Here is a 10,034-nt window from a genome sequence, read left to right as displayed (position 1 = left end):
CTGCCTTTGCCACAGCCACAATATTGCTGGCAAGAGGCAATCAGTGAGCCTGTACCGTTAATTTTTGCCCGGAGCTCCTCAATTTCTGCTCTATTACTTTCTACTCTGTATCGGTTTCTGCCACCCTGAGGTCTGGCACAGGAACCACGGAAGAAAACTACCGAGAAACAGGCGTGCCTCTCGGGAGGGCTGGGGAATGACCTGCGTGCCCCGGGCGCTCGGTGCTCAGGGGTCGGGCCGGGGGGCTTTAATCCCAGGAGGGGGGAATTGAACCCGGCGGGGTTTAACCGGGGAAGGGGGGATTTGAACCCGGGGAGCCGGGGATGTGACCCCGGCAGGGGTTGACCCGGGGCCGGGGGAGCGGAGGCGCCGCCGCGAGGTGACCTTGGCCGAGGCCTCACCTGAGGGAGGGGGCGGGGCCAGGAGCTCAGGTCCCGCCCCTCGCCCCGCCCCCCGCCCCCGGGGCAGCCAATCCCCCCGCAGGGCCGCGGCGGGGTCTGCGCGCGGCAGTCACGCTCCCAGGGCGCCGTGCGGCGGGCGCGCGGGCCTGCGCGCGCAGGCGCGTCGGGGAAGCGATGGCGGCGGCGGTGTCGCTGCTGGGCAGGGCCGCGGCTCTGCTGGGCGGCGCGCAGCGGCTCCTCAGGTGCGGGCGGGACGGGAGCGGGGCTGCCGGGACGAGGGGTGCCCCTCGCCGGCCCTCTGGGGCTTTCGGCGTCTCGTCGGGCGCCGTGGCGGTAACCGACGGTGCTGTTTGTGCAGGGGCTGCGGCGTCGGCGGCTCGGTGGAGAGGTGCCTGTCCCGGGGAATCAGCTCGGATCAGCGCCCGAAGCGGCCCCTGACGGCCTATTTCCGCTTCCTGAAAGATAATCATTCTGCTTTTAAACAGAAAAATCCAGGTATGCGGGCTGGAGGACTCGGGAGCCTGGGGTTTGCTTTTAGAAAGTCCCAGAGGTTTTATGAACCCTAACGGTGCCCTCAGGTACACGGGGGGTTCTCCCGCCAGAATGTCTGTCATAAAAATAAAACTGGTACAAAATATCGCTTTGTAACACTAAAGGTTACAGAGTACTTGACCCAGAATTCAGGAGACTGAAGACACCCTGTTAGCTGTAGCACGGCAATGGTAAGTTCTGTATTGCCATAGGGGCTGCCTGTACATGGGTTAGCTCAGCATCCTGCGCTTGGTAACTCAAAAAGTACAAATGTAAAAATGTTTGAAGAAAAAAAACCCAAACACCTGGCCAGTGCGTATTAATAAGGATATGTGTTTTTTCGGTTCTTTTTAAATCTGCCTGCATCTGAAGTACACTATTTTTTATTTAATAAGCTGTGTATGATTTTGTTTTGGTGCCTAGTAATTAAAAGTTACATGTTCTGGATTGCCTCATTGGAATGGACTGCCCAGGGAAGTGGTGGAGTCATTATCCCTGGAGGTGTTTCAGGAAAGGCTGCGTGTGGTCCAGCCAGGGTTCTCTGAGGTCCCTTCCAACCCAGCCAGTTCTATGATTCTATGATTAGGTCATAGGCTGGACTTGACAATCTCTGAGGTCCTTTCCATCTTCAGTGATTTTGTGATTCTGTGATACATGAGACAAAAAGTAAATTTATTCAGAGGAAAATGTTTTTCTGCTAATATATGTTTCTATATAATATCACAAACTGGGCTGGAAGGGATCTAAAGGCCATCTAGTGCAAACACCTCCCACTAGACGAGGCTGCTCCAAGCCCTCTCTAGTGTGGCCCTGAACACTTCCAAGGAGGGGGCAGACACAGCTTCCCTGGGTGACCTGGGCTGGTGTCTCACTACCCTCACAATGAGTATGTTTAATTTATTCCCAGAAACCTCAAAACTCTTCTTGCCAGATCAGCAAAATGGCAAGGTGTCCTAATTTTGAAAATATTGTTGTAATGAGTGTTAACATGTTTGAAGACCTATGATCATATTGGGCAGGACATGAGATCAGTATAAGCAGGGAAAACCATTTCATACCTTGGTTTTCATAGTAGCTCAAGAGTGCAATGGTCTGAAAGGTTGAGAGGTTGAACTTGAGTTTACTGTAGGTATGTTCTGCACTAAGGTTTTCTGTATGTTTCCAAAATTCAAATACTCTGCAGATAAATATACTGTGTCCCAAATGAAGACTGAGAATTTGGGGCTTTTTTTTCCTAATGGAGTTATTATTACAAAGTAACCTGGATTTTTTTTTTTTAATTGTTGGCAAAACATTGTATTTTCAGAGATTTTTGGATTGATACACTTGAACTAAAACCTCACTATCTGTCTTGGAATTCTGAAGTTCTGGAAGCCTGGTTACTGATAAGAGTTTAGTTCTGCTTTTCCTCTGTTGAGATGGCTGAACTTTGCGTTTGAGGTGGGAGAGAAGAAATTCTGTTTGTTTTTCTTTTAGTGTAATCAGGGAAAACCTGAAAATAATTTTTCAGGACAAGAACATCTTATGTCCTCTTTCCAGCATCCTCTCATTTTTATTTGGGTTTTTTGTTATTTTTCCCCCTTCACAAGTGCAGGTCTTGCTGGAAACCTCATCAAATTACTATAGTGCAAGTGCCAAGAGTCAGGGGAAGTCAGATGAAAACCAAGACAAATTCAAGTCACTGTAATTCTGGTTTTGGAGGAAGGAAATTACTTTTTCTTTAACCTTACTGCTGTTGAATAATGCTGTAATGAAAAGACTTTATTTTAATGAAGATCAAGTATGTCTCCTGTGTCAGGTAGATATGGTCACATTTGAAGAATCCAGCAGAACTTTTGTGCCAAAAATAAATAAATAAAAGAGAACTGGGAATTTTGATTTATTGCCCAGCCAACCCCCACGTTCAGACTATTGAATGGTATGGAAAAGGATGCTGCTAGAAAGACAAAAATCCCAAAACTGTTGTGGAGTAGTAGTGGTGTCTGTGTTGAAATGGTGCTTCAGTTTACAACTGCATGCTTCATTTGAGTTTCAGCCAAAAGCAAGGACTCCTCCCTTTCCTGCAAACATTCCAGTTCCCTTTAGCTGCCACAATAAGTTAGTTTCATGAAAGGAGGAAGATGTATTTGTGCAGGGAAAAGATGCTAGTGACAGCTTTCCTTGGGAAAAGTGGCAAAGCTTACTACAGGTAAAATACTAATCTTCATTTTCTTGTTTTCTAATGTCAATGTACAGAAATTAGCAACATGGAGCTGGTTAAAAAAATAGCAGGTGCTTGGAAGGAGTTGCCAGCATCACAGAAGCAGGTAAGCACGTGTCCTTGTCCTGAGTACTTTGAACTCTGTGGAGTCTTAATGGTTGTTTTACTTAATTTGATGTCCTCAGAGGTGGTTTTATTTTGTGGGGTTGTTGTTGTGTTATAAACAAAAATTAAAAAACATTTTTGTACAAAAGTTCAGACAAAAACAGTACTGAAGATAAGGGAGAGCGTAAGGTACTTTGATACTTTTATACATGACTTTGGTTTTAGTAACTTATCTGTTGCCAGAGAAACAAATGAGATGGAACTCCCTCTGTGGGAGGATCTCATTTTCTTATGAATGGCAATTGTATGTGTGTGTGTGCTACATGTCTGACAATGTAAGGATTGTAAAGATGTTCTGCTTTCATATGCAGAAGCTAGGTGAAACCTCAGTTAATTTTGGTGAAAAGACCAACTTTTTTGTGTCTGCAGATTAGATAGTAACCAGAGACAGAACTTGCAGGCAATTTTCTTTTAAGTTTTGTCTAATAAACTTACTTTTGGGGATAGCCAGTGAAGTTCCTGTAAGAGTATAAGACAGCTCTTTAAGAGAAATCATTTAAATCAAGCCTCAGCTTTTTCTCCATTCATGGGAAGATTGTTACTGCCTTGAGCTGCACCCGAAGATTCACCTGATATTACTGGATTAACTGAGATAATTCATGGGAAGAGTCCAGGTTTGAATTCTTCTGAATTCATTCTGCTAATCAAACAGATCTGAAATTCCTACTTCACTTTAAGAATTTTATGCTCCAGGACAATCTGTAATATTTTTGTATCAGAATGTTAGATGTGTTAGCTTGTTTAATGGCCAGGTGGTTCTGACTGAAAGCATCTGTTTAGGGCTAGTGACTGTTTGCATTGTAGGTTTATGAGGAAGCCAGGAAGACAGACTGGCAAAAGTATCAACAACAGTTGGCTGCATATAAAGCACAGCTCACTCCAGCCCAGGCTGCAGCTTTGAGAGAAGAAAGAAGAAAACGACTGGCAAAAAGAAGATCATTCAGGGCAAAAAGAGTAAGTATTTTGAAGTTCAAGTTTCTTTTCTCTTAAGGAACCTGAAGTCTGTGTAGTGTACAGAGGAGAGTTTAGGCATATCTCGGAACAAAAAAGCCCAAATAAAACAAAAAACCCCATGGACTAAAATAATTGCTGGAGCTGGCAGTTATCTTAGTGTCTTTCCTATGCTTGAAGACCAAATCTTCCACATATCTTTTAGAAGTAGATTATTGCTTGTTTATTTCTGTGAATTAAACTGCTGGGGTAACATTTCCCTAATTGGCAAAAGTGAAATTAATTTGGTTTGAAAGACCCTGAGTTAGAGTTTTTCATCAAGGTGATTCTCTTGATCCTTTTTAGGATATGGCTCCACAAGGAATTTAGCTGGCAGACCTGACAGCTAAGCAGATGCTAACTTGCAGCACCCAGGTTGTAGTGGGAATCCTAGGGCTGGAGAAAACAGCAAGTGTAATTGCATACATAACTTGCTGTGCTTCCCATCATTCCTGTAGGAAAGGCTTCCTGACAGCAGAAACCTCTCCCTGTTCCCCTGGAAATCTGTTGAGTCTGTTCCACCTCTCTGCAAGCAGACAGAGAATTGCACACCAGAAATCAAAGCCTTATGAAGAGAATAGGAAGCCTCATGGCTTTCTTACTGAGTGGAATTTAGTGTCAATCTTTGATTTCTGGTAGACTTATCTGGAGCAAGAATCAGGTTTTAAAAGCCTTTTTATTTTATTTTTATATCTGAAAGTTCAAGTTGTTAGCTTGTATTAATTTGTTTTAGCATTAGTCTTGTGTCAAGTGAGTGAGAATAGCCAAATACAGGTCAGTTTTCAGAATAAAACACAAATTTATTCAAGCCTCATTTTTGTATGAAATATAAAGACAAGTGGTAAATATAGTGTTGGAAAAAGTCCATGCTTGGTAGATTGAATAACTTCTCTTGTTTTTAAAGGAACTGACTGTGCTTGGAAAACCTAAAAGACCTCGTAGTGGCTTTAACATTTATGTGTCAGAAAACTTTCAAGAAACTGAGGGAATTTCACCTACGGTAAGCCAGGAAAGATTGCTTTTTAAAATAGATTCATTATATTCAGAAAGTCTGTTCCAGGTTCTGTGAATTTCAAAGAAACTGTTCAACAGCTCAGCACCTGGATTTTGCTTTGCTTAGGTTTTTTTTTTTTAGGCTGTGGTGAACTTCTGGCTTGTGGAATGTCCTATATAAACTGCTGTGTGGGTGAACAGACCCACCATTTTTTGTTTATACTTGGCTTTACTAGTGTGGCATTCATCTCTAGCCCTCTGTGATCAGTCTGCTGTTAAAATAATCCTAAAATATTCTATATTCTATATCCTATAGGCAAAGCTGAAGCAATTATTTGATGCATGGCAAAAACTGTCCAGTTCTCAGAAACAGGTATGTCAGTGGATTTTGAGATTCTCACCTCTAATTAGAAAATTACAAACATGGGTGAAAATTACTTAATTCATACAAAATCTTGAACTTGGTTTTTCAAAATACAGTATGAGCAAAACAGTCTGAGATCTTGTTTATGTGTCTTGAAAAATAGATGGGCTACTACTGGAATAAAAGTAATGACATTTTAAGTATTCTGCACCTTACTGTCCTTTATCCTGAATGCCCTTCTTCTAGTTTGTTTTGAATGTGTACTAAGAACATATATTCAGTAGAAAAACAATTTGAAATAGTTCTACAGAAACACCTATTGCTGTTCAGTCAGCTCTCAGAGTAGTACTCCAATAAAAAGCCTTAACTCTTAGTAGTAATATGGAATAAAATTCCTCTTCAGCAGTGACTATCTGTTGACACAACAATAACTCAAGGCTAAGGTTTTATATTCTTGTTCGTGTTTGATGGGGTTTGAATTTTCTGGAGGTAAAAGTGTGCAGGTCGTGTTCTGAACAAAGGCAAAGATGGGAAATGGCTTTTACCTTGACAAAGCCCCTCCTGCAACTACTGATACATAATTTTCTTCCAGCCCTACCTGCAGCTTGCTGAAGATGATAAGGTTCGGTATGCAAATGAAATGAAGTCATGGGAAGCAAAAATGGTTGAACTTGGACGTGAAGACCTGGTACGTTCCAAAGAGCAGAAGCCAAAAAAGGAAGCTGCAAAGAAAGCTGGAACAGCCAAAGCTTCCTCACGAGAAAAAAAGGCAAAATTGAAATCAAAAAAATCAGAAGAATAAAACGGTTAAGTATTTTATATTTAATGTCCTTTGGCTGTCGTGTCCTTACCTGCTGTGCTAGTGCTGCAGTCAGCATTAGCACTGAAATTTGCAAAGCCTGGGAAGGGCCCGCTGGAGAGGTAGAAAAGATGATCAGGTAAGAGAGGATTTGGTGTCTCTTGGAACGGACTGAAATAATCATTGCAGGTGCAGCCTGAACTGTACAATAACAGGTTAATCAAGCTGTGAACACTGACATCAGCAGAGCTCTCCAATAATGGTAGATAACTGCTTTTCTAAGATACTTTTTTATGAAAGCCCGAGTATTCTACAATGTTACCATCTAAATAGGAAATTAAATCTGAGTTAACGCTGATGTGTTTTATTCCCTCCATGGTATTGATAGTGAAATGTTCTGCATTTCAACAGAAGGTAAAAGAAATACATAATACTAACTTGTATTCTATGCATCTGTCCTTTTTGTACGTTTCAATCTGTGTATACCACTTGTGCTGCATTTAATTAAAGACCATATGTGTTTTGTATAAACATGCCTTTATTGGACTTTTATTCCATATTTTTTGTTTGGATACATGCAGGCACTTTTGCCTTCCTGTTTTATTCTGGACAGCCTGAATGTGTGAACTGCTAGAACATCAGGTTTTGATGCAATAAATACAGGTATTTTGAAGACCTGCTTGTTTTGTTTTGTTTAGTTTTTCCTGGGGTCTGTGTCTTCCAGTAAAAGTCTCAGGTATTCTGTAGCAGCTGCATTTTTGGAAGGCAGACACGCTTTTTCAGAAGTCAGTGGGTTTCACCCAGCCTGAATGATCCACAAAGAGCCAGCAAATCTTACAGCTTCCCAGTGGGAAGGACAAAGCCACGTGGGAGGGAGCCCCTTGCTTTCTGGGGGGTTTGGGGCTTTGTTTTGTTTCCAGTTTACTGCTGGTGCCTGTGAGCGCCTCCCTTTGCAGCACCCGCACCGCGTTCACAGGCGGGAGGGGAGGCTCCTGCTCTGAGGCAGCTTCGCAGCGCGCCCCTGAGAGAACCATCTCGACCCAAACCGCTGAATCCCTCGCCCCTGGGCTCTCCTGCTGCCACGCAGAGGTTCAGGCGGGTTACGAGCGCTCCCCATAGGAGCTGACCCAGGTTCAGGCGGGTTACGAGCGCTCCCCATAGGAGCTGACCCCTCTCCCACCGCCCGCCGCCCCTTTCCCCTCCGCCCGCCGTCTCCTTCCCGCCGCTGCCCCTCTGCGCCTGCGCGGGCCCAACTCTCGCGAGAGCCGGTTGGCGCGCGGCGGCGTTCGGTGCCGGTGTGCGGGGGCTGCGGGATGGGGCTGCTGCGGGACTGCGAGGCCGCCTTCGGCTCCACCGACCTCTACCGCGTCCTGGGGGTTCGCCGGGAGGCCTCGGCCCAGGAGATCCGCCGCGGGTACCACCGCGCCTCGCTCCGCGTCCACCCCGACCGCGCCGAGCCCGATGCCAAGGAGGAGGCGACGCGGCGGTTCCAGGTGAGGGAGGGACGGGGACAGGGACGGGGGGGAAGCGGCGGCGGCCGCTCACCTGTCCGCCTGACCCACCCGCCCCTCCCGTGTCCCCCCAGATCCTTGGCAAGGCCTACGCCGTCCTGAGCGACGCGGAGCAGCGCGCCGTGTACGATGAGGAGGGCACGGTGGATGAGGAGGGTGAGGCGCTGCGGGGAGAGCGGGACTGGCAGGAGTACTGGCGGCTGCTCTTCAAGAAGGTGAGAGCCGGGCTGGGGACAGGGAACCGGCGGCCGGGCCCTGCAGGGATCACCTCTGCGGGACGCCCACCTCCTTTTTGGGGAGGGGGAAGCCCTCCTTTGCCGTGTTTCTCCCTTAGGAGCTTTGTGTCAAACGCTGTTTTTTTTTTTAATGCTGTATCTGAAGTCCTAAATAAATTCTGTAACTCAAGACGTGTCACCTCTTGCTCCAGATTACTGTAAAAGACATTGAAGATTTCGAAAAGAGCTATAAAGATTCAGAGGAAGAGCTTGCTGATATTAAAGCCGCATACATGGATTTTGAGGGTGACATGGACAGAATAATGGACTCCGTGTTATGCGTGGACTATACAGATGAACCCAGAATACGGAAGATCATAGAAAAAGCCATTGACGATGGAGAGGTTCCAGCCTACAAATGCTTTGTAAAAGAGTCTAAACAGAAAAGGACTGCAAGAAAAAGACGGGTAGGTTATATCAATCAGGGACCAAAGAGAAGTAGTATTTATGATAACCTTTTAATCTCCCGTGGTAGAAACAAATTAAACTGTTCTTAAGACAAACATTTGTCACAGGGTTGCTGAGTCACAGGTTTTGCCCAGTATCTTTGTCTTTCACACCTGTGTTCTCCACCCCCCAAAGATGTGAAAATCTTTTGAACTGTAATACACTGTCACCTATTGCTTCTTTATTTCAATATTGTTATACACAAAGGTTTATTACATTTAGCATGTCCCTGCCTTTCTCTACAAAGCCAAGAGCTGCTGGAGTTTACAAGTGTACATGGGATGGAAATACTTGCATGGATGTAAATACAATACCAAAATGCTTGCCTTCTGGCCTAAATGGACCTGATCTCTAACCTGGGTTTTTTTAGACACTCTTTAGAATATAACACACACACATCACAGTAACCTTTCTCTGAGTTGAGGCAAATTTAATAGCTCCTAGGACAAAAAAAGGGGGCTGGAGGGTGAAAGGGATGGGAATGAGCATCTCAGCACTTTCAGCTCTGTGGAACAGCAAAAAGCTGTCTTGGTCTACAAACTGGGGAACCAGAATGGGTTCTCTATTTCATCTCTCATCTGTGGCCAAACTCGGAAACTGTTTCCTTGAAGCTATTTGTGTACAGATGGGGAAAAAAAAAGTTTGGCAACTACTTTTAGACTGTCAAATAATGTGCAAAATAACTTTCTAAAAAATAGTTTGCTATTTCAGGCAGAGAAAGAAGCTAGAGAAGCAGAAAAGACTAAAGAAGAACTAGGTCTTGGTGATGAAGATGACTTGAAAGCACTGATTCAGGTAAGGCTTTCTGTATCTGCTGAAGACAGAAGTTACTGGCTTATAGTTGTTTTCCCTGAGCATCTTTTTATTTTGGATCAGTGCAACCCTTCTGACCATAAAGGCTTCCTGAGAATAAAATGCGACCTTAGTGTTACTTATCTGTGTGATTTAAGTGTCAGCATGGTATGGATTTTATTACCCATTCTTTAAAGATTATTGAACTTACTCAAACACATTTATCCTTACTGCATATACACAAAATTTTTAACTTCTAGTTTTAAGCACTTAGATAGTATTAATGACTTTTTCTGAGGGATTCCATGAGAATATGGAAGTTGACAGTCTTCCAGTTTTACAGCTTGGGAATCAAATAAGGAAACACTCTGTTAACATTCCCTTTTTCAGAACGTTTCCCATTTCTTCTTTCTTACTGCCCAGTGGGCTTCTTAGAATGTTCATGCTTGTCATGGTTTGAGTGGACCAGGATAATTTTTGGTACCAGTATGTCCTAAAGATGAAGTCTTTAGGACACTGAGGGATCCAACAGGGGCAGAACACAGAGGGGTCAATATTCCCTTCCA

The 10,034-nt window shown here is 44.4% G+C and overlaps 2 protein-coding genes across 3 annotated transcripts in view; both read left to right on the top strand.

The window, feature by feature from the left end:
• The first annotated feature begins 557 nt into the window (after positions 1 to 557).
• On the top strand, positions 558 to 7,116 carry TFAM (transcription factor A, mitochondrial). The gene is made up of 7 exons (XM_030453105.1): positions 558 to 643; positions 760 to 896; positions 3,168 to 3,238; positions 4,102 to 4,251; positions 5,192 to 5,287; positions 5,597 to 5,653; positions 6,237 to 7,116. The coding sequence occupies exons 1-7, from the start codon at positions 576 to 578 to the stop codon at positions 6,444 to 6,446; spliced, it is 789 nt and encodes a 262-aa protein (XP_030308965.1). The 5' UTR covers positions 558 to 575; the 3' UTR covers positions 6,447 to 7,116.
• Positions 7,117 to 7,693: 577 nt separating this feature from the next.
• The window catches only part of DNAJC9 (DnaJ heat shock protein family (Hsp40) member C9), a 9,716-nt gene continuing 7,375 nt past the window's right edge, over positions 7,694 to 10,034 (top strand). The window contains exons 1-4 of one of the 2 annotated variants that reach the window (XM_030453035.1): positions 7,694 to 7,936; positions 8,029 to 8,169; positions 8,382 to 8,636; positions 9,388 to 9,471. In XM_030453035.1, coding sequence (XP_030308895.1) covers positions 7,757 to 7,936; positions 8,029 to 8,169; positions 8,382 to 8,636; positions 9,388 to 9,471 — 660 coding nt within the window. In that variant the 5' untranslated portion in view covers positions 7,694 to 7,756. The remainder of the gene's footprint in view (positions 7,937 to 8,028; positions 8,170 to 8,381; positions 8,637 to 9,387; positions 9,472 to 10,034) is intronic. The other variant, XM_030453033.1, reaches the window with a different exon arrangement.

The sequence above is a fragment of the Calypte anna genome, chromosome 6, assembly GCF_003957555.1.
Source record: "Calypte anna isolate BGI_N300 chromosome 6, bCalAnn1_v1.p, whole genome shotgun sequence".
NCBI lineage: Eukaryota > Metazoa > Chordata > Aves > Apodiformes > Trochilidae > Calypte > Calypte anna.
This window is presented reverse-complemented; position numbering and strand designations above follow the sequence as displayed.

Coding starts and splice junctions, on each gene's coding strand:
- TFAM (XM_030453105.1), top strand. CDS start 576: ATGGCGGCGGCGGTGTCGCTGCTGGGCAGGGCCGCGGCTCTGCTGGGC. Junction 897..3,167: donor TTTTAAACAGAAAAATCCAG/GTATGCGGGCTG, acceptor GTCAATGTACAG/AAATTAGCAACATGGAGCTG. Junction 5,654..6,236: donor TGTCCAGTTCTCAGAAACAG/GTATGTCAGTGG, acceptor ATTTTCTTCCAG/CCCTACCTGCAGCTTGCTGA.